This window comes from Athene noctua, chromosome 16, assembly GCF_965140245.1.
Source record: "Athene noctua chromosome 16, bAthNoc1.hap1.1, whole genome shotgun sequence".
Taxonomy (NCBI): Eukaryota; Metazoa; Chordata; class Aves; order Strigiformes; family Strigidae; genus Athene; species Athene noctua.
The window spans coordinates 11965939-11993751 of NC_134052.1; the positions used below are offsets into that span (position 1 = coordinate 11965939).

At 35.9% G+C, this 27813-nt stretch overlaps 1 protein-coding gene across 3 annotated transcripts in view; it reads left to right on the plus strand.

The window, feature by feature from the left end:
• The window catches only part of GNAS (GNAS complex locus), a 163179-nt gene that overhangs the window by 94691 nt on the left and 40675 nt on the right, over positions 1-27813 (plus strand). For 2 of the 3 annotated variants that reach the window (XM_074920589.1, XM_074920590.1), the window contains exons 3-5: positions 8215-8269; positions 8355-8474; positions 26827-26924. In XM_074920589.1, coding sequence (XP_074776690.1) covers positions 8215-8269; positions 8355-8474; positions 26827-26924 — 273 coding nt within the window. Of the gene's footprint in view, positions 1-7199; positions 7203-8214; positions 8270-8354; positions 8475-26826; positions 26925-27813 lie in introns of all 3 variants that reach the window. The other variant, XM_074920591.1, reaches the window with a different exon arrangement.

Genomic DNA, 27813 nt, shown 5'->3' on the forward strand with positions numbered 1-27813 from the left:
TAAATAAAAGGTCTTTGTGCTTCCTGACAGCAGTTTGAAATGATTATCTTAAAATAGTGAATTGTACAAGGCAAGATTATTCAGCAAGTTTGACTTGAATCCTCCTATTCCTGCTGGTTGTGAGGGATGTCCTTCTGTACCAGAAGAGAATCACAAGTGTACTCTGAAGTCCTTAGCCTTGTTAATTATTGTACCGAGTATCTAGAGAGAATACTAAACTTTTGAGGACACCTTTCATTGTCGTATGCGTAATTACCTGTACTTAAAGCAAGAAAATGAAAATGGTGTGTTACCCTCGGTGTGCATGCCGGAAGAACTAGAGACCAGGTTTGCACTTGACAAAGGTGTTTAATTGCACGGTATGAATTAAAGGGCCCTTGTCAACCTCATCCATCACACTGCTCTTTGAATGCTTCTATTTTCATCCCTTATCTAAACTACTGCTAGTTAATTAGCTCAGGTAAATGGAGCAGCATAAGCAGAATTATAAAAATATTGGGTCTGTGATGGTCCCTTTGTGCCACTTACAGGTATAAAGGGACTGTAAACCAGTTAAACTGGTTTTATGTAGGAATTTGCAAAGCCAAAGGGGAGCCCCAAGGTGGCTCAGAGCCAGGATAGCATCTCTGTGCCACATTCAGCTGGGCAGAGAGTGTGACCAGGGTACCATGTGCCTGGGCTGTTCCTGCCTGCCGGGGCAGCCACTGGGACAGAGCCATCGGGTGCATCCAGCCACCCTCCCAGAAACTTGAACTTCATCAGGAGCCAAGCCTGCCCACAACGAGTCTTCACATCATGTAGCCATTGAGTCAGAATAAAGTTACCCTTTAACCTTTACACCTGGGGTATTACAGTGAACACAGGTAAAATAAACCTGAACGTTGAGTTAGCTGTGTTTATATTTAGGGATGCCATTTTTAGAGTTTTATAGTAATTTCATTGTGGTACTGTTCCCTAAGATAAGAAACAAGTCACACCCCTGTCACCTCACTGCAAATAATGCAAATAGTAACACTCCAGGGCAAATAATGATCAAAAATAACATCACCTCTGCTTTCACGTAGCTGTGATGCATTTTTTTTTTATCAGTGCTTCAGTAATTTGTATTTCTTGCCTTTTAACTTAGAGAATGATTCTGTCATTCTGTAAATAGAAGGTATTTCTTAGCCCTTATTTCTTACCATATGCTCATCCATTTATGGACACATAGTAAGACGTGCATGTAACTCGTGGAGATAAATATTGTAATGCCTTAAAAAAGCAATGGAAAAGCAGTTTATAGTGCTTTTCCCAATATTTAAAAGAGAACTTGTGGAAGACCCGTACATGTTGTCTATTACATATATTGCATCATGCATATGTGTGATAGTGATAATGCTTCGGGGGATAATTGACTGAAGTTCTCCAATCATTTAGGCACAATTAGATCTGTGCCACATAATTTAAGTTTTAACTGTGTCTTTAAATCAATATATAATGACAAAATTATTCATCATGCTGGGGTTTTCTTCTTCCAAAAGGTAGTATTTACAGAGAAAGCGAATAGTTCATTCTCATAGCAATTATTTTTCTTTTATTATTATTTTTGTTCACAGTAAATCATCTTTGGTAGCTGGATGTTACAGTTTGTTGTTACCCAGAATCCTGAAGATATAAAACCAAGAATCTTCCAAGTGAAGTAGCTGTGGGGTGAAAAGGTGCTGTAAGAGGAGGAGCATAGTATTAGAATGAGGAAACGTAGTTTCTCCATCCAGCAGTATCAAGGGTCTGTTGCTTTCAGTGAGATGCTTGATACGTGCGTGGTCAGTGTTACCAGCATGGCATTGACTGTGTAGGAGTGCTTTAGATAACATTTTGTCAGCTAGCAATGCCTTTGGGTAACTTTATTTCATCTTAGAAGGTGACAGAGTTATCAAGAACAAAGTATTAATGCGGTTAGATAATCTCTTTCAATTCTGCTGCAAGTGAGAACCCAACTAAATTGTATTTCCTGTCAGAAGCTGTAGTTACTCCTGTGCAGCTGATGCATGGCAGCTCCTATCCCGTGGTACCACGTGTACTGTTTAAGAACAAAAAAGGCAAGCGCAAAACAGAAAATATTTTTGAAGTTGGCAGAGTTACTGAGATCTCTGTGGTCAAAAACATACTCAGTGGTTTTTTGCTATTGCATTTTAGCAGTTTTGTCTGTAAAACTGGTACTTGGTCACAGGTCTAAGATGAACTCTTCCGGCTTCACTCTGAATATTCCAGGCCCCTATTTTTCCCAGTTTTCAAATGCCTCTAACTTGGTCTCTGCCTTGTTTGCCATTCTAGCTGTTATATTTTGAGATAATTGCCATGTTGTTCTGTTAGAAATAACCCAGGCTGCTAAACCAAATTTATCTTATTGTTGAATAGTAAAGTACCACAGAGTTTTTGTAATGTGGATTGGTAGCAAAATCTTAATTGAATTTCCTTGCTTGTGGTCTTGTGTCTGAAGATCTTGACTGCACTGCTCCATTTTTATGAGGTGGATTGGCAGGTAGTGCTGTTTGCATTTTTGTTAACTTCCATAAGATGCAATAAACAAATTTTAATGCAAATTTTATGGAATGTTTATGAAATCCATGTGCATGTTTCACTGCATCAAAGACACCATATTTAGATGAATAGCTATGTTTAAAGCCCACGTGCCTGTGAAGTGCATGACTGCCTGTCAAAGAACTGAGTTGTGTTTTAAAATGAAACTGATACATCAACTTTTAATTTGCTTTCAGTGTGTAATTGCAACGGGCTTTGAAGGTGAGCAGAAAGCTGACAGCCCGTGGCTACTTCCCTGTAGGTTAATACCCAAAAGTAAATGGAGATACACCTGTGTTGAAACACAACAATGTCATTTTCTCCTATAAAAAGCCAGAGGCAAATTGTTTTGTAAGATTCTTACTCTGGCTCTCCTGCTTGCAAATTGATCCACTTGACTGGCAGTGCTTTGCACCGGCAAGGGAAGCTTTTCACTAGATAGAGTTGTTAGGTCAGCGAGTTCAAGAGGGAGTGAAGTTTGACAGTGCTTCAGAAATAAAGGTAATTTATGCATTATACCAATCACTGATGGTGATAGAAGCCAGATTGTTTACAGTCTTGTAGAGAAGACAAAGGCTAATGTTCTGTATTACCATTATGTGTTCATGTTTTAATATGCCCTATTAAACCGGTGTATATATATACTCTCCAGGCATGTACATTTTGCAATATGAGTTTAAAGAGAAAGTTTTTGCTTTCTTACTATTTCCAACAGCATCCTGAGAACTACAAAAAATTCGGGACATAATTAATTAAAGAACATTTTTAACATGGTTTTGGGGGGTTGTTATATAATAAAGCCAGTCATTTTAAGTATGTGTCCTAGTGTCGCATGGTGTACTCTGCCCATGCTGTTACATACCCTTAAGGATTCTGGACAGGCTCACTGAGTTGAAATAGTGCATACACACTACTAAATTGCAAACGATTATGTGGCATTATTTATTATGCTAAGGCTGCACATAGGAAACCATGTGTTAAAAGACAAATTGAGAAAGAAAATGACATTTTTCAAAAATGAAAGCATTTATATCTGCAATATGCAAAGAATGTTCCGATATTTTGTATTCACATTGTAAGTATTCATGTTCCAGGGCATGTTCCTTTTTTTAGGCTATGTTCATAGGGGGATTAATTGGCAATCATAATTAAGCCTCATTAAAAGCCTTTTTCTGTTGCATATTATCTGATCAAAGTCTTTTTACTTTCACTCAAGTGATGCATCCCACAGCATTAAATTCACCTCTTCGGTGTTCTTCATGATACATCTAATGTTTGATTCCTAAAATATTCCCACACCTAAAGTGTGGAGTTTCCTGTATAATCAGGAAATTTGGGGGAGATGTGGGGAGGGTTTTCCCGCTACCTGAGATAACTGATATATGTTAAAATGAGAGCGCTATATTATCATGACTATCTTTACTTCTAAAGGAAAAAAAAAATAGATTCTATTGTTGTTGCTTTGCACTCTGCATGCTTCAGATTCTTTTCCAGCTGTTTTACTGTGGGTTTGTAGGATTTTAAGAAACATATCACTTCATTTCAGTTGATAAAAATCTATGTTTTGCTGGAAAGAAGTAGTAATATACTACATTCTGATTTAGAACTAGTTAATTCTTTGTATTTTTCTCTTCAGTCTTGTCCAAACTCTGCCTGTTTGAACAGAACACTGCAGCAAGGCATACAGTTTCTTAACCTGTCAGTAGTGACCAAGAAATTCAAACTTCTTTGCTTTCAGGAATTTAGATTCATGGCATAAAGGAGTGACAGGATTTATTACTACTTTTTTTTCCTTTTTTTTCTTTTTTTTTTTAATTCTTTAACATGTTTTGACCATTCATTTCAGCACCAATTTTTTTAAACTTTTCTATCTGTGAGATATTTATACTGGGTGAGCTGAATCCTTGATCCTCTGGAATGTTATTTTTAAACTTTAAATATTTTTTCCAAGTTCCAAGTAATGGTTGTTCATATTATCAGAAATGAACATGAAAATTAAATTAGTTTGCTTTCTGATAATCTGTTTGGTAATATGTTCATTGGATAAGACTTGATAGTCTGAGTAAAAATGTTGCCATTTTAATAGTAAAGCTCAGCCACAGGTGTAGAAGTTCTTTACTAAATACTGATTAGGTTTGTTTTCAAGGAATATTTGATTTTCCTGACCTTTTATGTCATTCTAATTTCATGTTATTTGAATTAAAATGTCATCTTTTTTTATAGTACCTAAAATAGACTTTATTAGTTTTCCTGAAAGCTATGTGCAGCTTTGCTTTGGCCCATTTAAATATTGAAAACAGCAGGATTTGAGATTTTTCTTATAATCCTCAACTAATAGAGTTTAATGCTTTGTTTGGCCTACCCTACACAGCCTAAGCAAAAGTTTTAAACAAGATTAAAAATATGACCTTATTAACCCATGGCATCTAAAGATGCAGAACAGGCCTGCAGAGAGTCAGTCGTTTGTTAGCCAGGATAGCATGGTGCCATTCCCAATCTATTCAGTCTATTCCAGAGGAAAACTGGGAACCCAGCTTTTTTCTTTTGTAGTTTTGACCATTGTGCCAGCACTCGGAAATAAGAAAGAAAGAAACAAGACTCTGTTTCTAAGTTGAATATTCAGTCTTCGTAGTTGCGGAAAACAAAGTTCAGTTACTTTTGGAAATCTCAGGTGCAACCTGGCTGGGATTCTCCAAAACAATTCTGGCCAAGTAAAGGGACAGCAAAGGTGGGGCTTAGCTTTTGTACACTGAACTTAATTAGTCCTGAAATAAAATGAGTTTCATCTTTCTTTTATTTGAAGAGAAGTTACAAGTTGCATGCAAGCTGTTGGGCAGGTGATTGATGAACACTTTGAGTTCCAGAAGAATAAAGTATCTCATTGTCATGGAAAATTTATGCTTAGTAAACATTACAAAACACAAAATGACATGATACATTCATTGCTCTGTAATAAGAATCCTTGTTTACCGGGCATGCTATAGGGCCATGGCAACAAAACCAGAAATAGGAACTATGAGTATTCCTGTTGTAAAGATGATGATGGTTATCAAGCAGTTTGTTAATTGCTGGAGTTTTACATCACTCCATATTCATTATCACTTTGCAGTGCTGCTAGTAGTTTGAGGATCAGTGAAGAGTTTGACAAAGTATAATAAAAATGTTTTATTGTATGGTGTGGAAGAGTTGGTAAATATGCACTTAGCTGATGCTTTGAGACAGTTATCCCCAAGTGTTCCATGGAGAGAATATAATTACAGTTTGCTAAAAAAAAAAAATAATAAAAAAAAAATAAAATTAGAAGACTTTCTAAACTTTTGTCTTTCTAATGATATTCCAAACCAAAGCAAAATGGCAATATTATTTCTGTACTTAATCTTTTAAAACTACTGCTATCTTGCTTAATTTTCAGCATATCAGTTGCCCTTTTGTTCTCAAAGGGTGGAATCTGTATACATGTTCATTAAGTTCAAGAGCCAGTTGAAAATGGGAGGCAAAATCAGGCCAAATTGCTTACACTGTCATTGATAAATATTTCTTGCTTTCATACTATTATTTACATTTTTTTAATTAAAGAAACATTAAAAAATAGAGAGTGGCTGATGTTTTTGCAGCCATATGTGCACTAACTTAAAAATATAGTGTTTGTGCACCTACAGTAAGTCTTGATTTGTGGAATGGGGTTTCTTAAGTCCTGGGGCAATAGGAAGCATTGAAGATTGGAAGGAAGAGGGTGAAAAGGCTTCAGTTTTTCCTCTCTTTTCCTGTCTTATTTATTTTCCTTAGTTCAGTGCTTTTGGCCTTTCTTGGCTCACTGCCTTGTTCCCATCAGTGGTGCCAAATCCATAACGCAAAAAAACTGGTAGTCTTAAGGAATAAGGTGGTCTTTAGAGAATTTGCATCTGGTTATTGATCATTTAATTTTCTTTTTGCATCAAGCTTCACTGACCTTCCTTTCCCTGCCCCAAAGTTTTGAGAATATATGCAATGGTCAGTGATGAGGAGCTGGTGTTTAGGGATGATCGTGTTTCTGTTCGGTAGAGTTCTGCTGCTGATTCAGACATGTTCTCTACACAGCTAAGTCATCCTGAACAAGATGATTTGATGCCGTTTGCTTTCCATCAGTAAGAACAGCACTTTGCATTGCAGTCATGCTTTCACAACTGTAGAATGTATCGTAAGATCCTCCATGTCTGTATCTAAAAGGCAGCAGAACGTGCGGCTGGCACGGTGGTGTCTTCCTTGACCCTATCTTTTACAAAAGTTGCATTGATCTTTCATTCGCTAACCAGAATTCCCACCACTCCTGGATATCTGCTTCTGTCTTATTTAAGCAATACTCTTTTTTTTTTTTTTTTTTTTTTCTTTTTTTTTTTCTGCTGTTCTTGTGCATTCTTGATTGGTGAATATGCTTTCAGTTTCGTTTTGGTTGTTGGCTGTGAATAATTATAGAAAGGAAAAAGTGATAAAAAGCATTTGCTATATGAGTACTTAACTCAGTAAAATGAGGTTTTCAAGCTGAAGGTGTGAGCACTAGCTTTTAAAATGTAAAAAAAGAAAACATACTGTAGGTAGTTTAAAGTCTTCGGGATACTGTGCTAGAAAATGTTAGTTTTCAAATTGAAAAAAATTAAATATAGTTCGTATAAATAATTCAGATAATGAAAGTGTTCTGTAAAAACAGTTAAATGAAGATTAAAAAGTCACTTAGATAATTTAGCTGGATTTTTTTAGTAATTACATGGCTAACTTGGTTTACCTCAAAGTAGTAATTTTATGCTGTGTATAGCAAGAAATGAATAATGTAAAAATTTTGTTAAAGTTTATTACAATTAAGTTACAGTTTACAGACTCAATCCTGGTAATACCTTTAGGATGTTAATTCCTGGTTATACCAGATGCTTGATCATGCATTTCATTTGATTGCACTATTTAGCATTCAAAATAACTATTGTCAGATTTGACATAAAATAGAGTATAGGTATAGTAGAGGCAATGGTTTGTTCTGTAGCTTGCTTGAGCCTGTTACACTTTTTAATTTGGCTGCATGTAATCCCAAATGATAGTGCTCCTATAGAGCATTCCAGGTGGTTTTCTAGCCTACTCTTTTGCTTGTGGTTAAAAGGTAATTTTACATATTTGGATAAGCCTTTCATTATTTGTTTTAATTTTTATATCCAAACTGTTAGTTTGAATGTCTCTGACAGGTTGAGTTCTCTGCTCTAGCTTTTCTGCTATGACATCATTTTTGTCCTTTAATTTTTTTGTACTTTGAGGTTCTTCAGTCTCCCTTCATTTGGTTCTACTTTTAAGAGCTTACACATTTTTTTCTTCCCCTATTTATTTCCAGTTCATGCTTTTCTAAATAACTTCCAGATATTGGAATCTGATTGATTTTTAAGAATGTCTTAGTCCTATTCTGAAACTGAATTAAATTTTTATTAAAGCATAATTAGTTACATAAATATTTACTGTTGAAGTAGAAAAGTTATGAGGTACTGAAGTCTGTCTACATAAGTGGTTCAGTGACTGACAGCAGTTTAGTCAATAGTGACAGTACAGTTTTGATATAATACTTTCCAAGTTTTTGTTCTTTTTCAAAGAGATATTCTGCTTTTATGGCTTATAAATTTAATAATGTATTTTTTATTACAGGGAGAAGAAAATGAAAATTCAAGATATTAAAAACAATATTAAAGAAGCTATAGAGGTAAACTTATGAGCTATTGTTTTCAGTTATTCAAAGCTAGGTATTCAGACAGTATCTGCAGTATTTTATTTTTATTTCTTTGCAGACAATAGTGACAGCAATGGGCAATTTGGCACCTCCAGTTGAACTAGCCAATCCAGAGAACCAGTTTCGAATCGACTACATCTTAAATTTAGCTAACCAGATAGACTTCGATTTCCCACCGGTGAGTAAATAATTCATATTGTCTGTAGTCGTGTTCTTTTGCAAATAATTATATTTTACTGCACCATAGTAAACATTTACAAAAAAAAGTGAGCTGCTCTTTGTGAAATTACTACGGTAGGTGTCTTTGGTCAGTGCTAATCAAAGTGTATAGCAACACAGCTAGAATATTCAGGCTGATCCTTACGAACACAGAGACCCTTGTCTACTTTCTTGTGCTCTACTGAAATAATCAGCTACAGAGTTAAGACGGACAGTGCTGGAAGTAAAGTTTGAATATTGTTGGGAATTCTCCAGTCAAGAGGAGTGAAGATAGACAGCAACCTGTTGATGATTAGCTGGCATTTAGTGATACTGTATTTCTCTCTTTTGGAAGTATAGTAGAGTTTTCTTGCTGATTCAGACATGTTTTCTGACAGCTGTGTCAGCCAGACTTTCTGCAAAGGCTCTGCACACTACGTCCTTGCCCCAACCCTCCTGGTCCTAGTTAATCATTCAAAATGCCAGCAGTCCCAGAGTAAATGCAGGAAGTATAATTATCTAGTTGATGATATAACTTTGTGCCCACTCACTGTGATGAATTTCCACTGTATCTCAACCAGGCTAGTAGCAGAAGCCCGTGAAAATACAGTTTGCAAGCACTGAACTCTTAAACACTAAGAATACGTTTTTATTAATTACCATGAAGTACCTTATACTTGCAGTAATACAGGAGTGTTTCAAATCTTGTATTCTCTCTCTCTGCACTTTTCCAGAGGTCTGAGGGTGGTAGGAATTATGATGATGTATCAAAACCATGATCCATTTACAACAAAATTTTGTATCCAGCAGTAGTCGGTCCCAGGTGCTTAAAAGGAAAGTGCAAGTGCAAATAGTAGTAAGATGTGGGATAGTTTGCACCACAGCAAGGTTTTTGTAACTTTGATTTGTAAACATTATTGAACAAGCTAGTCTGAAACCAGTGACAGTTACCTTTTGCAACTGTTGTCACTTCTGGGAATTTGTCTGCTTTGGTCAGCCTTTATTAAAAGAAAAAAAACCAAACAACCAAAGTCATGTGCTGTTAGCATTTAATTGGAAATACTGGCAGTGTAATCTTCAAATCCAGTAACTTTTAGTGTTCAGCAGTTACAGTCAGGTTGATGGAGAGGGAGATATATGATTCTTCTCTAGCACATAAAATGTACTATTAGTCATTTTATCTTAAGGGATCTGAAATAAACTTAAAGATTTTGAGATTTTTTTAAATTGATACCTCTAATTTTGACACTTTTCAGCTTGCTTTATAGGAATATTTGATCCCTTCATGGAGTATCTCCCCTTCTAAGGGGACAAAAAAAAATGTGCTTTGAAGATAGTTTTAAGAGAATATTCGAGAGAAAAGACAGTGGCTCCTTACTCCACCCCATGTGCTCTTGAACTGGCTGCGTGCCTGCTGCTCTCCTACTGCCATTGTTTTGTGATAGTTCAGGTTGTGATCTCTAACAATGCTGTAACAAGTTCCTGTGACCTACCTTGTACTGAAATACTTGATTTTCCTTGTCTGTTCGATCTCAGAGGCTTTTTTTTTCCCATTCAATTGGAATGCAGTGATTTTCTTAATTATTTTTTTCTTTCCCCTGAAAACAAGAGTCAATTGTGTAGTGTTAAGTGAATAAGCCAAGTGTGTATGTGTTACATTAACTGTTTTTTATATAAAAATTAATATTCAGTATGTATTATCTCCGGTAGGATACATGATAGCCAGCCTTTGATGTCTAAAGCAATAGAAATGTACTTACCACGTCCATAAGTAATTTCAAGTTCAGTGAAGAGTCTTTGATGTGTTGAATGGCACACAACTTCAGGAATAACAGTGCTCCAATAAAACTAGGGTTTCCTTCTCTGAGTAAAGATATTGTGTTAAATTTTTAAGCCCTGAGTCTACAGAGTTTTAGGTGTGTGCATGACTTGAACCTATGGCTAGCTTCACTGGCATGATTAACTATTTCATATGTAGATGTTTATAGGGTTGAGGTTTTAAATGGATGTACATTAGCCACTAATTTTAAAGGAGTATTGTTGGCTCCCTCTATCCTCCATGATTATATAAACTAATATGTATCTGATTTCTGAGTGTGTCTGAATGTAGGTTATAGTCCTTTGGTACCTGAAAAACTGAACCTGCATTTTAATTGCATATTTTAAATCAAGTTAAGATCTAGAATGTCCCTAGATGGCAACTGTCAGTGCGTAGTTATCAGAAACAGACGATCCTTGGGTATCTCTGTAAAAATAATTTTGACTTTGTTATAATTAAAAATACTTCGAAGGAAAAATAATTTTCTGTAAGTGGAAAGGATAATGTTATGCTAGTTGTGCTTTATATCTAAGGAAATCTTGACTATCTACTCCAGTACTTTGGTGGAAGAACTTCAAAAACTGGCAGCTAAACCTTTTCTTATATAGAGTATTAATGCAGAAGAAAGGAGGGGAATTTTTAGCAATGTTAGCAGTATGCCGTGCTGTCTGTTTTGAGTTGAAGAACTTGCTTTCTGTCTCTTCCATTTTCTTCGTGAAGGTAGATAGAAAGAACACTCATGTACCAAGGCGATACTCTGAGTACTTAGCGCCATACTCTTAAAATCCAAGGTCGTTTTGCTTCCCTTTAAATGCCCATTAATCTTTTCCTAAACATTAATTTAGCAAGCTCTCCGGAAGGCAATGCACAGGCATATGGAGTTTAGCACTAAGATTGTGTAATTTCTTCTCCAGCTACAGGGGATCTTCTTTAGAACACAAGGCCTCATCCTTCTTCTGCACATAAAGGAGTAGTTTAAATGAGGTTTAAAGTACACATCAAAACCTGTGTTCATAATTGTACAGGTGAAGCTAGAATGCAAATTTCTTAACACTAAGGTTCAGTGTGATGTGAAAGGCAGAAGAAAGTAAAGGAAGAATATAGGAGCTTTACAGTGTGATGATAGTGTAAGGGTCTAGCTCTACATATGTAGGATTCAAAGAGCAACTTTTGTATTCCGATACTCTAATTCTTTTCTGAGTGTGTGTCTCCATCTGTTTTCTTGGCAGTTTTTGACTTACAGGAAGTGTGTCATTTGTGTAGAGCATATTGTATTGAATTAAAAAAAAAGAAAAAAACAATTCAACTTAAAATAATGTTGGTACAGTGCAATGCTAGGTTAAACATTCCCTTTAAAACTGGAAATTTAGTATGTTGGAGATTTACTAATTCAGCACACTTGGTATTTAGCAGCTAGATTTCTTGAATACAAATAAAAGCCTATGGGGAAGGGAAAAGAATAGTACTTACTGAAAGGACCTCTGTCCACATAATCATGCTCATGATTTAAAGTATTGCAATATTTAGTAGGTCAAATCTGTAGTTCCTTTTGTAGTCCTTCTGTATTGTTTCCTCATGCTGTATGTACCATTGGCAAGAACCTAGAAGAATTTCACTCTTACAGCTGATGGTCCAATTTGTCTTGTCTTTCAACAGTTTCTAAAATTTAAATTACAAAAAAAGCCCAAATCTATATGACTGAAATGAATTTATAAAGGTGATGAACATAACCACACTGAAAACCTATGGAGAATGCTAATTAGTAATATTCTAGGCAAAACAACTGAGTACTAAGTTCATGTTTTTATGTGAAGTATTTTCTGCCTTAGCTCATTGTGGACTTCTGAAATAGCTTGAGGACATAATATCTCCGTGGGTAATGGAGTGCTGTTCTGATTCAGTTTTGCAAAATACTTTGCTGCCTCTGGGGGTAAAATCTACCCTTATTATTATTAGGCTTGTTGCACAGCCTTTTCTTGGAGTAGAGCAGAATGGAAATAACAGAAGTCTAATCAGGTCCATGTAATCTACTGTTAATATAAATAGCACTGATAAATATTGTGTATAGTATGTATTGTGTGTTTTGTTGTATTTGCATCATTGGGAAACATATTCTTACTAAAATAACAAGACATTAAATTTGTCTAAGTCTTGCAAAAAAGTCTAGCCATGATAGTTTGAATGAACACTTAGAATAACAGAGATCATGCTTTCAATAGAGAAGTACTGAAAACAGAACTCTAGTTTTTCTAAAACACCACAGTGCTATTTTGTATGAAAGATCATTTAAGGAGGACCATTATTGTTGCCTCTATTCAAGTTGGGTGTTTATCATGCAATTAAATTGTCAGTGGCTAGCATGATGACTTTAAGCAAAGGAAAAGAAACTTGAAGTAAGGGAACCTCCATGTTCATCAAACTGAACTCATTTGAGATAGTTGAAGCATTTAATTTTAATAATCAAGCTGATTGTGAATGCGCATTAGCCTTAGAAATGAGGTAGTGATCTATGTGTTGATGTATTGGTACAGAGCTGAAGGCATACATCTAATTACTGCTGCTGGGCTTGTGTTTTAAGATTATGTCATGATAAATAATATTTTTTTTAAAAGGAGAAATCTATAAGTGATTTAGAAATTCTAAAATGAGGCTCCCTAATGAAACAAGTAGTATAGTTCGTTTGCTTGAGCAGTAAATTGAGACTTCCAAATGGCATTTCCGTCACTAGCTCAACACAATTGTATGTTTTCAATGTCAAAAATCAACCTCAAAAGTATTTTCAATATTTCTGACTAGCTGTATATCTGTTTCAAATACAGGGTGATTTTGGGTGAGCTGGGTTATAGAGGTGATATTTTTATTCCTGTTCTTCATACCAGACAGTGGTTATTGGGTATTTTCTCCATCCCTAGTACCAACTAGAATAGTTGCCTTTTTTTCATCCCTTTCTTTTTGTTCCTACTTTTTAGAAGAGGAGAAGAAATGCTCTTGTTCTATGAACATTTCTCCTTCCATGATGAACCCATTTGAACCAAGCTGCCAAATGAAACCTATTTATTTTGGGTCACAGTCTCTTTATAATTCTCTGGTTTTAATGAGATACTTAAAATAGCAGAAGAGTATTTACAACTGCCTATGTTTAATTGTTCTGGACTCTGCTGAGGAAGATCTCCCTTTAAAATACCATAATAACTTAAGAAAGGTTATATTCAAAAAGTAGTAGAATCAGAATATTATCTTTGAAGTGCAAAATTACTGGGGAATCACTCCAGCCTGTGGCTCTCTAGATCTAGCAAAACAGACGTTTAGAACAGATGCAATTACTTTTAGTGTGTTGGTGAAATTGTCTGCAGATTTTTTCAGCCTGGTTTATTTTTTTATTACATTGCTCTGTTGTAGTTATTTTGAATCTCCCACTACCAGTGCTGTTGAATAGTTTTATTATGGCTTCTGAGTGGTGTCCTTGAGGCCAGGCTTTACCACATGCTCGCTTCAGCCTCAAAGCCAGTTTAGGATCCCCTCTGCCCACAGCCATCCCTTCCTTCTCCTCCACACCATGATGTGCCACCCTCACTTGCACCAAAAAACCCCTCTGTTGTATCCCCTGCATAAATCAGACCATTGAACCGATATACGGTAAAAATAACCCTGGTAACCCTTACTCCTTCTCTCTTCTATTTTGGGGAGGTTATTTTTAACAGGGATGAGTTTTGAGGGCTGGCTTATGGCATGGCCCATAGACAGTGTGGTACAAATGAGGTGGTACAAATTGTGTAAATATGTTAATGTGCAGCAGGGTCAGCGGTGGGGGTGAGAGTCCTTAAAATGGTTTTGACACCAAAATCTTCAAGAAAGCAACAAGAGAATATAGTCTCAGTAAGAAAAGATGTGAACTGGGATCTCTTTGCTGCCAAAAGTGTTCCTTAATTATATAGGCAACAGAGCAAAATTATCTGTCCCTGTAGATAATCACCCTGATGTGTATAATGATAGATATGTTATTATTCCTGTCTAAATACATCATGAAAGAAGAGGAGAGCTGTTCTGGTTTGACAGCATCACTAGCTTTATAATGTAATGACAAACATATTCACTCAAATCGGGGACATTTCCAATGAGGTTATCACAAATATCACAGATTTTGGGGTGTGGAAGTAGGCAGAACATTTTCCTTGGCAGGTATACCTGTGGGAAGCTGGGAAAGGTGGGATACAGAGCCTGGTTTCTTGGGTGTCTGGATAATACTGTGTCTGGTAACCCAACTAATTTGGATAGCTATCACAGTGAGGAAAACTTGGGGCTCTTGCTTTTTCTTGTCCAGACTCTTTATGATTTTGAGCAAGTCATCTCAAGGTCCTATATACTTTTTTAAATGCCCTATATATCTTGTTTTCTGTAAAACAGTGATAGTGTGTATCCTGGAGATGCATCTTGAGATGCAAAATCGGTAGAAAATGTGGATATGTGAAGTATTTTTAACTCAGGAATGTTAATGTTGTTAACAAAAAGGAATGGGGAGTATTACAGCCAGTATCAGCAGAGTGGTGTGATACTAGATCCTCTGAAGTAATCTTTACTTACTCTTTTTTAAATCTCTATTATCTTATCTACACAGAGCAGCTCCTTCTAATTAGACTTCTAGATAATCCAATTAAGTTTACCCGATCAGAGTTTAACAGGACTTAAATAAAGCTGGTTTTCCTGTCCTTTAATAGCAGAAACAAATTCTTGAATACATATTAATTGAAGAGTTCTTTTGAAGTCTTCTTTTACTATAGGGAATCTGAGGTAGGCAGTCACTTCATTTCTGTTTCTCGTAATTAAAACATAACAGTGATTTGCAAATCAATCTTCTGAAATCTCTGGGTTTTGTCCACATGGATAGATGCCTGATATGAGTGTTTTGTTCTTATGAGTAAATAGCAATATCTAGCAAATTCTGACATTGCTAATCTATTCATTGGAAGTTATTTTTTTAGTTTCACCTTAAGTCTGCTGTACCTTAAATTGTAATTAGGCTGTGAACTAGCCCATTGCATCACACTAAGAAATACTACGTAGACACAAAGCTTTTTTCATGAATAATTGAAATATATTGAGTATGAGGATAAAGTAGTATCTGACTTACTTGGTGACTAGACATTATTTTAATGAGTAAAAGCAACTACTATTACAAAACTTAATCTTTAGGTTCTCAAGCAAATTCCTGGTGGCCGTCTTGTCATAGTAGTTGTTACCTGGAATGGCAAGTTTTCAGATGTGCAGGATTTCCACAGTGGTCCCATGTGGCTGCTGAGGCTGTGCTGGGAGCAGCTGCCTGTGGTGCGTGGTGGAGAGGCTCTCGCACCCCGGGACGTGCGCTGTGACTCAGGGGTGTCTGTGGCCCTTAGCAGCTGGCAGGTGAATTCAGTGCAAACTGCTTTCAATACCATTCATTTTACTGGTCCTGTTTCTTTTAGTTCAGGAAACAAGAAAGTCTTTGGGATTTCTGTAGGAGCATGCATAATTTACGCAATGCCTTTTTTATTTACAGAGTAAAACTTGGGGGTGTGTGTGTTTATTTTTGGTTTTTTTAAAAGTAATTCTTTAGTAAAATGTATAATTAGAAACAGTGTGTGCATATGTAGTAAATAAACTTTAATAAGGGAAGTTCTTCCTTTTTACACTTAAATGTAAAGCTATTTAAGTATAAAAAATATGTGGAGTGCATATGTTTTGAGTGCTGAAATTTTTCAGAAATCAAAGCACTGACTAGGAACCTGGACTTTTTTGAAGTGAAGAAACCATTTGTAGCATCCTGTAGAAAAACTAATCACTTTAGTTCATTTAGTTTGCTATATCATTCAGTAATTTGACATTAAAAATAAGTTAGTTTCATATTAAAACTGGAAAAAACCCAAAAATATCCTTGAAAAGTACAAAGTCATTGCTTCCACAAAGCAAAATGCCTTGGTGACTGGAAACATTTACTTAATTCACCAGCTGTATAAAAAAAGCTTCTTTTTAAAAAACATACTTCGATAAGCCTTTAATTTTGCTATACCTCATGCATCCAGCTAGAATTACTTATTAAATGAAGTTAATATGCTGTTTTTCTTCATTTATATGGAACTTTGGTCTCATCTAAAACAAAGATCATGGACAAAAAGAAAATGTAGCAAAATAGAAAGCAGCGCTGCCTGGCTGGTTGTCATGGTTTAACCCCGGCCACTAAACCCCATCCCGCTGCTCGCACACTCACCTCACCAGGGGGATGGGGGAGAGAATCAGAGGAATAGAGGTAAGAAAATTCATGGGTTGAGATAAAGCCAGTTTAATAGGTAAAAGAAAAGCCACACACACCAGGAAATCAAGACAAGGATTTCATTCACCACTTGCCCTTGGCAGGCAGGTGCTCAGCCAGCTCCAGGAAAGCAGGGCTCCATCATGGGTAATGGTTGCTTGGCAAGACAAACACCATCACTCTGAACATCTGAACATCCCCCCCTTCCTCCTCCTTCCCCAGCTTTATACGCTGAGCATGACGCCGTGTGGCACAGGACATCCCTTTGGTCAGTTGGGGTCGGCTGTCCCGGCTGTGTCCCCTCCCAGCTCCTTGTGCACCCCCAGCCCACCCGCTGGTGGGGTGGGGTGAGAGGCAGAAAAAGCCCTTGACCCTCTGTAAGCTCTGCTCAGCAATAATGAAAACATCCCATTTGTGTTTTCAACACAAATCCAAAACATAGTCCCATACTAGCTACTGTGAAGAAAATTAACTCTACACCAGCCAAAACCAGGACACTGGTAATGAACTAAACAAAGTAAAAAACATTTTAAAACATATTGTTATAAAATTGCTTATATTTATACAATATTAATCTGTTTAGCAAAAGTAATACATACAGACTCTATGTACCAGGAAATCAAATGGATGCCAGCTAATGGGCATGAAGCTTTGAGAAATACCAATTTAAATATGCATAGTAGGTTTGATTTTGATAATTTAAGTCAGCAGTTCATATTTTTACTTTAATATATAATTTTGGTTTATCATCATGTCCAGTAATGAAGGTTGCTTATTTTTGTTGATTTGTCTATTTGTCTCTCTTTTCCTCAAATATAGGTTAAGTCCTCTAGTTTCCACCTTGTTTTAGAGTTTTTACTCAGAAGTTTTAATTTGTAGAAAAAACTTAAAAATCTGTTTTTGTGAAGAAAGTAGAAAGCTATCAACTAGGGGTGTCTCACTAGGAGGAGTTTCATAATTTGTTAAGCCTGTATTCAGTAACATAACATACATAGTTAAGCCAGTCTTTCAGAAGAACAGTTATGTCAGAGTAGCTTGACTTTAAATATAGCCTAAATAATGAGTAACGTGTATTTATAAAAGAAAAAAAAAAAAGGCCAATCTCCCTTTTTGACTTCTATGAACAGAAATGAGATGAAATGTAAGAGCTAAGCAGCTTTACTAATTAGCATTACTTTTCTCTGTAGTGATTAGTCTCTTGATTTGTTTGCTGCAGTACTTCTTGCTACACCTGATTCGAATCTTAAATGTGGCAGCATCTGCAGGAACAACTCCTGTCTCACCTTCTGGTAATTCAGATTTTATTGCCAGGCAGTGAAAATGGGGATGCTGTTACTTCTTATGCTTCAGTTTGTTACATGCAATAAAATAAAAAGTATTCTGTGCATGAAGTGAAAATATTTTTGTCTAGAAAATTAAAGGAATGTGCCCTTTGAATTCTGCAGTGATTTCACTGAGGTGTTCGCATAGTTTTATTGAAATCCCATAAGGTATTTCCTTAATTGGAAAATCTACAATCAATCCAGGAATTTAGACAATGATGTTATCTGCACATCTTTCATGTAGTACAGTCGTAATAGTACAAAACCACCCCCCCTATATTTGCTTTATTATTATTTTACTTGATTAGCATTTGAAGTAAATGCTAATGCTGTATTCCACACTTGTATTTTTATCCAGTAAATTCCCACCATACCATATTTGTAGGTTCATAAGTTCATGTTTAGAAATTCACTTGAAGAAATTGTGACTTAATTTCTCTTGATCCATCTTCTTTGTTTTCCTCAGAGCAGTCTTAAAGAACGAGAACAGATTAATTCAATTTATGTTGAAATAGAAGAGCTGTTAGCTGAATTAAACAGGAAATAAGCATAAATTTAATGTAGAAATTCTTAAGCATTTTCTGGTTTTAATCAGAGACTGTCACAAAATATTGGTGTACACATAGATGAAATAAAATTTTACCTGTGAGCCTGTTTGGTATTGCAGCGGCTTGAGAAAATTTCTGTGAGAGGCTGTATGAAGACTAAAGCAACATGTAAATGTGCTCATTGCCCTGTGGATGTGCTTTCTGGGTGTACAACAAAAAGTGCCTTTGGGCATAAAAATTCTGTAATGTGCAGAGACTTGGAAATGAGATGGTAAACATGCTTCTAAAAAAATAATGACTTCAGTATTTTAATTTAATTTGCATCAGGTCAGAAGAGTAAAGGATGAATTTGGATGAGCATGGAAGTAGCTAAAAAGAAAAAAGTGAAAAATATTGTGATCTATTTTACATTTTGATTCTGTGGAATACTCTTTGCTGTCTTTTTACATGTGTCCCTCTGTGCTGAATTTCAACTTGGTTTTCATTATTCTAGTACCAAATACAATATGTTGTAGTATGGCTAAGTTGTGCAAAGTTACCTTGTTACATGCAGCCATCTGACTTCTAACAGGGAGACTTTTAGAAGGAACAGAGCAACAGGGAGTGTGCTGTTAGTTTATGAGGTTATGGTGGAATTCTAAAAACATGTCAGGTCTGAAATCTTGAGAGAGATCCGCAAGCACGGACCTTTTCCCATGTTAGACTCGGAAGTTGGCAAGAGCTCATGTGGGAATGAAGGTTTGTGAATGAAGAGGTATTTGCTTGCGTATTTGCTGCGTGTGTTACTCCAGATTTTGATACTGCCACAGACCTGTTGCTCCCATAGCTGACTGGAGCTGTTATGGGTATCATGTTTTCTAAACGTAGACATCTCTCCTGGTAAAGTCTTGCTGTTCAGAGAACCAGCAGGTTGTCGGAGTTTCCAAATTGCCTTTGGAGAGTATGTGACATTTCTTCAGTGTTCCAGTAAAATTTAAGGTTTCTTAAGCTCCCAGGAAACTGGGTAGTTTTTATTCTTAAAAGAAAGTCCCAGTAAATAAACAGAACTTTTAATCAAGCTATTGTACATGTATGTAAGCATGATACCTTCATGTAGACTGTATTGTGCCTATGAATACTTTTATGAATACAGATGTTGCTACTTCAGAAAGACTGTAAGATGATTAGTGATCTCTCCTTGGGATTTGTCTGAAATTAGAATGAGGAGGTTTTATCTTTTACCCTTCTCTGTTGGTGAAAGCTTCTGGCAAAAATAGGCTTTTTATTTCCAACCTGAAATGGGGCAGTAAAGTTGCAGTATGGTACTGGATTCAACCCGTTATTTGAAATAGTGTTCTTAACACTGCATAAAGTAATAAGGTCATTTGATTTGACTATTTGTTTTAAGTTTGTTATATATTAATTACACAAAAAAGCAACTAAATGATGTAATAAGAAAGACATTTTCCAAACCCTAATTTAAGGCTCAAAGGAAATTTCTCAAAGTTTTATTAAACCTTCCTTCTTAGCCAGAGGTCTACAAAAATAGCTGATGGTTGCGGTGTCTCCATTACTGCTCTCTACTGGCCCAAGAGAGAGCTGGAATGGTGTGGAAGACTTCGTTGTGAGTCTTTTATACTGTCAGTAAGTTCGTTAATGAATGGCCTTCTTTCCGTGTATGAGTATACTCTGAAGAAGCAGAGGAACACTGGTTACTTGGGTTTAAAACTGCAGAGGAATGTTGACAAAATGGGGAGTAGGGTCCACATCTGCCAACTTCCATCTTAGAGCTCTAACCAAAAGTGAGTTCTTTGAGGGTGATGTGCTTTAAATAGGAGTTGTATGAAAGGATTGTATCTGAGCAGTGTTCTAGTATCAACAGATTAAGCTTTCGTGGTGATTAAACTTCTTGTGAAAGTAGAAGAGAAATAGTGTGACATTGTGCTAGTGAGGCCTTTTAACCAAAGGCACTTTGTAGATTATGGGTATGGAATTGTGTGTTGGCAATTTCTTAAACACTGTGGTGTTTTGAAACTCGTAACAAAGGGGAAAAATAAAGTTCAGACTTCACGGGAGTTTCTTAAATAAAGTTTCCTTTCCATTGTCCATTCCTTGCAGCCACATTCTGTTTAATTTGTGCTACTAGAAATGTGAAGATCTCTTAAGCAGAAACTCAGAATATTTCAGAATAATTCTTCTTTTATAAGCATGAAAAACTATTGATAATGAGACTGAATGCTTGCTGAAAATATTTCTGACTCAGTTATGGGAAGTGCTGAGTACTCTGGCCTCTCCCAAAGTTTTGTACTCAGCTCTGGACCCATGCCAGTAACTGGAGAATATCTTCAACTATTTGTAGGTATGCGTTTCCTTTGTGATATCATCGGCATATTTTCCCTAAAATAGCAAGCAATAATTAACACTTGTTCACACCATTAGGAATGCAGATGTTTCCCTATTCAAGTAAGGGGCTTATTAAACTGTCTTATTTGACAAATTTAACACATTCTAGTTAGTATCCCTGTTCAAACACAGGGAAAATGACAAGATGCCATGAGTTTCCTTCTCTGCATGGCCTTACAGTCAGTAGTAATCACTTAATTTCAGATATGAGCAATGAAAAATAAATCAATTTGTCATGTATTTACCTATCCTGGAAGGAGAAAATCAACTTGTGCAGTTTGTCTTGGAATGCACCGTGCTGCCCTGCCATTCTGTGACCTTGCCTTGTTCTAGTTTGGTTCGTTAGTGGAACGCAGCAAACCGCCTGACTGTCATGAAAGTAAAATTTATGTGCCCCCACCTTGCAGAGAAGGTTTGTAAAGGGGTTTGAAACCGATGGCCAGTGTTATTTTTAAAAGCTGAACACGCTGGGAAGCAAATGTCCTCCAAGATACAATTTTACAGTTAGAAGCTGGTTTGGTTTGACCTTTAATCATTAGGTTTGTAAGTGGATGACCTATTTAAAACTCCTGTTATGAAATGTGCAGCTCCATGGGACAGCGAACTTTGCCCAGGAATTGAATCCCGGTTTTAACCACAATATTGTGAAATGGTTGTACACACCTTTTAGTAGGTAAGGGTTTTTTTTTCAGTGGCATTGACTTCTGCTGGAATTAGTAAATAAGCTATTCTAATGACAGATCCACATATTTTACAAATTAAAGGTAATGTTACATGTCCATGCTGAGGTTCCTGTGAACATGGTGTCATAGTGGCAAGAACTGCGCCAGTGTTTTTCCCTGCCAACATCCTAATCCCTATAAAACATTGCTTCATAAACATTTTTTTAAAAGTCTCTTGAGTATTTATATATCTGGAGGGAATAAAACCTTGTAGACAGTATGTCCAGTTTTTCTTTTTCATTTTCTACTAATATTTTATCCTTTTAGAATGCCTCTCAAAAGCTGATCTTGGTTTCTTTATTTTTTCCCAGGCCTGGAGTTTGTCTCTTGAGGATTATTTTTTTTAACAACCAAGATGCTCAACCTCCAAGTTCTTTAACACTTTCTCTGTCTTGACTTTTAATAAAACCACTGTTTACCTGTTGCTATTTATTCAATTTGCTGAAATTTTCTAGTACAAGTAGGTTTTTTTAACTTGATTAGACTCTGCGTTGCCCCTTTCCTAATCAGGAATTGTGTCAGTAAAATCTTTCTGAAACAAAGTACTGTTTTCCAAGCATCCCTTTTACATGCTGATTTCCGCTGATGGGTTTTTTCTCTAGAGGTCTGCATAAATTCCTGCAACTGAAAACAAGCGATTTACAAATGTTACCTGTTGACTCCTATTGGGAAACTTTCAGCAGGTGGAGAAAGTGTCACCTAATGAATAAAACATAAAAACTGAAACACATTTATTTTCACATAAATACGACTTTCTAAGTATTGCGGTATTATGGTATGATGAGAGATCCTCACCATCAGCAAGTCATGGTCCTTGATACTTTAGTTATTTAAGTAAGACCAGAGAGGGTTTACCCAGACAATGGATTTTCTCAGAGGTTTTTTTATAGTTTCACAGAAGGGTAGCCTGTTAGGGATTGTGCCCGGAGTTCAAACTATGCCCCTGCCCAGCCTGAACATATTCAAAGTCAAACCCTGTTTGTTCTGTTCAGATTTGTGTTACCTTGGCGTTGTTTTCCCTCAGTGTTCTGTACAGTGATTTCTCCCTCTTTAGGGTTATGTTAGCATTTTGAAAAGTGTAAAGTCTGGTCTAGTGATAAATAAATGCTACAGTCATGACATAATTCTTAGGAAGAATTCACTTCTCACCTTCCTTGGTGATGTCATGCTGTCATCACTTCTGTTGACTTGTTGCTTTACACAGCTTCAGATGCAGTTTAAACAGGATCTTGGGTGTGTATTGTGTAACTGCAGCATTTTTTTTTTTCATGGAAAATGACATAACTTGATTTTTTATTTTTTTTTTTTTAGTTTTAAGTATGCATAGGGCAAGAATGGATAATATGACCATACTTTGCAAATACTATGGATTGTTTAGAACCTGACATTTAAATCCTATTTATTGTGGAATGTCATCTCAGACTAATTTGTTGTTTAGTGTTTAATATTATTTATTTTAGCTGTTTTGTTAGGAGTTCCATTTTTATAGTGCAAGAGAACCTGTGTTGATGCTGCTGCAGAGTCTGTTATATTAGAATGTGCCAGCAAATGAATCAGTGTTATGGAAACAAGAACCAGACATGTAAGGACTAGTTTTCTGGCTATTTCTTTTCAGGAAATTTGCCTTCTACTTTTGGTTAATTTGTTTCCTAACTCATTATTTTTAGAGTTCTCATACAAATTAGACCTATTTAGCTCAAAAAAACCCCACCACCAAACCCTGTTGCTAACTTGATTTTTTTGGTGGCCTCTGAAGCCCCTGTTTCACCTAAATACATAACAAATATTGTGGTTTTACTTGCCTTCCCTGAGAGTAGCCCCAGGCTGCATTCCATGACTCAGATGGGATGCTGAGGATTTCTTATGTTATTCTATTTCTTAAATAGTATTTCAGAATTGTGGTTAGTGTAGGTGTATTGGGAAGGAGGGAGAAACTGTTTTTTAGCAACTAGCTACTATGTCTTAATTCCAAAATCAGTCACTAATGTAAGTAGGCTTCTAATAAAGCAAGAGTGGAACCCTGTAACCCCAGTTTCAACTTTTCTTTGGTGAACACCTTCCTAGTTTACAGATGTATAAATTGAACCAGCACTAGTCCCAGAATCTGTGAAGATATATTTGACATAGCCTAAAGACAAAAGGTTGTTTATTAATAAAAGGCCTTCATATTTGGCTATCAAAAGTCATGTAATTCAGTTTTAAAAAACAAAACAACAAGAAAAGACCCCAAAACCACAAAAAAACACTCCAAAAACCCCCACTGTGTCTTAATATAATAATCTATTACTCATTACTTGTTGTAGATCCTGATTTTGAAATGCCAGTAAAAAGTTCAAAGAATGTGGACTTAAATTCTTTTTCCATCCCACATGGACAGTTAATAACCATATTGAAAAGATTGCGTAAGTATTGCTGGTTATAGTTCAGATTATCAGGACAGACAGAAAGTCAGCATTAAGTATTTTATTGCTAATTAGGCCTAGCAACTTTGATCATTAACTCATTATTGTAATCCACATATTTTCTTAGAAGTTAAGAACTGCCTTAAAACACAGGGAGGACTCTTCTGAGGAATATGTAACTGTTGTGTTCAACTAAATCCTCGGCTTTTTATTATCAATGTGTTTATGCCAGGGCCAGGTACTGGATTTACTTTACATCCCATTTTAAGAGTGATTGCAGAAACTACTCCAAATGTTTCTCCACAAGGTATGCAGGCATTCATAACTTGTTTGAAATAATTGCTTTATGCCAGTTTTCTACCAAAATGTCACAGTTGTAGTGAGGAAGGACTTCTGTGTCTCATTTTTGTGGGCAGAGGTTTACTATGCTGTGACTTTTTTTTCATTAAGGCACTGCTGCCCTTCACTTTAAATGTACATTTGTAGGTGATGAAGAATCTTCGTGTTTTATTGCATTTTCTATAAACTTATCTTTGCCTAGTTATTTGTTTACTTACTGTAATACAGGATGAAGCGAGTATTTTGGGGTATATTTGGAGATAATTAGCTTGGCAGATGCTGTCTCCGGTTTGAAGTAGATATCTTTTAGAGTCCTGTCTCTGCTAAATGGTTTAGTTAACTGTCTGAAGTCTGGTGTAAGTTATCTTGATTAGATGAGAAATTTAAACAATGTGTGTCCATTTGAATCAGCTGCTATTTCAACAAAAAAATCTCATGCCATCGACAGTTCAATTTTTCAGTTTCCCGGCTTTGTAGTAGTAAGTTGAGTGAGTCATAAGATGTTCCATACTAGTCTACTGTCACTTGTAAAAATAAATATATAAAGCCACTGTAAAATGGGTTTGGTTCAAACACAATGAGATTCCAGATAACCCCCACTCTTCTTTACTTTCTCTTGCTACTTCTTTTTGCTTGGGAAAGATAGTTTCCTCACTGATACAGTTGAAGATTGAAGGTAATTGACAGTCCCCCAACTGCCAAAAAATTGGAAACCTTCAAAATGAAAACTTCCAATGAACATAATTCCAGCAGTGGGAGAAAGAAAACTGAGGACTTAGATTCATTTATTTCCTTTATCAGCAAATGGTCATACAATCTAAAAATACTAAACATCAAGTAATATCTTCTTATCTGCTTACGAAGGAAATTTAACTGGGCTTTTTGTTCATGAACAGTTCATAAAAGCAGGGAACAAATAATATCTTTAAAATAGAAAAAAAATTTCCATAGTTTCTTTGATGTGTAGTGTGCATTTACCATTGTTTGTGTGTATGTGCAGCTAGTGAATATTCAGTAGCAATAAAAGTAATATCGAATTTACATTTGATAGGCTGTTTCCATTATTGGTACTCACAATTGTATGATCACACAATCACATACACATCTTATACCTGCCAAAAAGAAGATGGTTTGAAAATCTGCATCACTAAATTTACTTTAAGATGCCATTACGCATCTTTAAGATGCCATTTAAAGCATCTACTCCTCTGGTACGGTTCAGGTGTTAGTTAACATTCTGGTAGAAAAGTGATTTTTTTGTTTGGGTGGGGTTTTTTTGGTTTTGTTTTTGGTTTTGTTTTTTTGTTTTTTTTTTAAGATATTGAAGTGAAACCTTGGAAGTCGCGTTTAGATGTGTTCCATTTCTTTGTACCACACTGATAGTAAAAGAATTTGAGAGACTGTTATCCCAAGAAACTGAGTGATTCCAAAGCTAAGTGAATGGAGGAATCTTGAAGCAGTAAAATAGCTATCTAAAATAATATCTTCTTTTTCTTTAAAATATTTCTACTGTGAAGAAAAAGGGGAGGGGGAGAAATAGAATACATACAACTACTATTTTAAAGATCATGTGCTGTCCTTGATGCAGAAAAGCTAATTTGGAATAAGTTACCTGAGCTACTTAAAATCAGAAGAAAAGTATTTAGTCTAAACCACTTCAAAAGCTCTGAAAGACAGCCAAGAAAAGTCCATGGTCATTGATAAAAGTAATGCCCACAGTGGTGTAGGCATCTGCTGTTCTTTCTAAGTCTATTCAAAGTTCTTAGACTGATAGCCAGAAATACAGTTACATATTGCACATGCCCCTGCTGGAGCCAAAATGCATCTTTTATCTGCAAAAAAGAATGAGCTTATTGTTGTTGAAACTGTAACACATGTATAAAACACAAAACTGAAGCATTCCATTTTTGGCTGTCTGCTTTGTATGTTGGCTTATCATTTTTAAGGTTGAAACAATCAAAACATAATCTAGCTTGATATCACTGTATTTCTTCTGTAGTTCAATATCCCTTTACACCGTAAAAGAATAAATTCTGCATATACTTAGAGTTGTCTGTGTAGTCCCCAGACATCCTCATTAACTTGGAAAGCCAAGTAAAACCTAGTCATCATTTGCTACCTTTACGTTAGCATTAGTGAGAAGTAGTGGCTCATTGAAGAAAAAAAAAAATCTTGAAAGCCAAATATAGCATGCAGTGGAATTGTGAGATAAGAACAAATGTTATCAAATAGCATTAATTATTAAAAATGCCAACAAGATTTCATTAATGTAGAGTTAACCCTTCCTGCAATATATAGTTGGGCTCCAAATGATTGAGAAGCAATTCTCTAAGTGTATACAAAATATTGAAGTCAAAACAAGTCAACTAAACTGTAGTCAGATTCTAAAAATGTTTAAAGTCTTTTGTTAAATATGCTATTATTTACCATTCATTACAGGGGTAATGATATATTACTGTTTGCTGATTTTCTTCATATATAATCCATTTTGCTAATACTACTTCTACTTTTTCAGGAGTTTTATGAACATACAAAAACGCTTTGGCAAGACGAAGGTGTGAAAGCCTGCTATGAGAGATCTAATGAATATCAACTGATTGATTGTGCACAGTAGTAAGTGTTGTTTCTCTTCTGCTGTATATTGACTGTGGTATACAAATTTTTCTATTGCACATTAATGACAGTGATCTGGATGGTCCTGACGCTTACTTTTCCTTACCTTGGAAAATAAGTGTATGCTACATAGCGAATTCTTGGTAATCAGCTATTCAGAGAAGCAGGAAAAAATGGCATTCAGTTAGACAGTAATATTTACACTGAAAACCTTGCAGATGATTGCAAGTGGCCTTAATACAGACTGACACCTTAATGCAGTGGACAGTTGTATTGTCTCAAAGACCAAGTTTCCTGCTTCTTCCACTTAGACAAGTTTCTTTCCAAATGACACCTTCAGATACTGCAGCAAGTTTTAGTAGGTTGGAAAGTACGTTGGTGCGAAACATGCCCATCTTTGTAGCTTTTGTTTTTAGTGCAGTTTATTTATCTGAAAAGAAAGAGATGACAGCAACAGTCATGGGCAGTAGCCTGTGATCAGTGACCAAGACTTCTGCTTGTGTGCCTTCATGCACATACATGAGAATGATTCATTCTTTTCTGCAATTTATACCACTGCAATAATTAGTATTGTCATGAGACTGCTGCATGTTTCAGTTGCTTTTCGCATCTAGTAATATAGTATGGTTCAGATTTTTTTAATGGCAAGATGTTTGTGATAATTGTGACTGTTCTGGTATTTCTGTTGCATATACTCAAGAACTGAAGGACTTAAATTTGGAATATTAATGGTTAAAACTGTTCTTTGTTAGTTTATACTCTCTCTCTGCTTCTTTTGGAGAAGCTGAAATAAGGTTTAATGGTCAAGGAAATGCAGGTTTCTCATTTCACATGATGGACAACAGCAGTTTGTCTACTGCTGCATCTCCTTTAAGAACATTTGATGAAA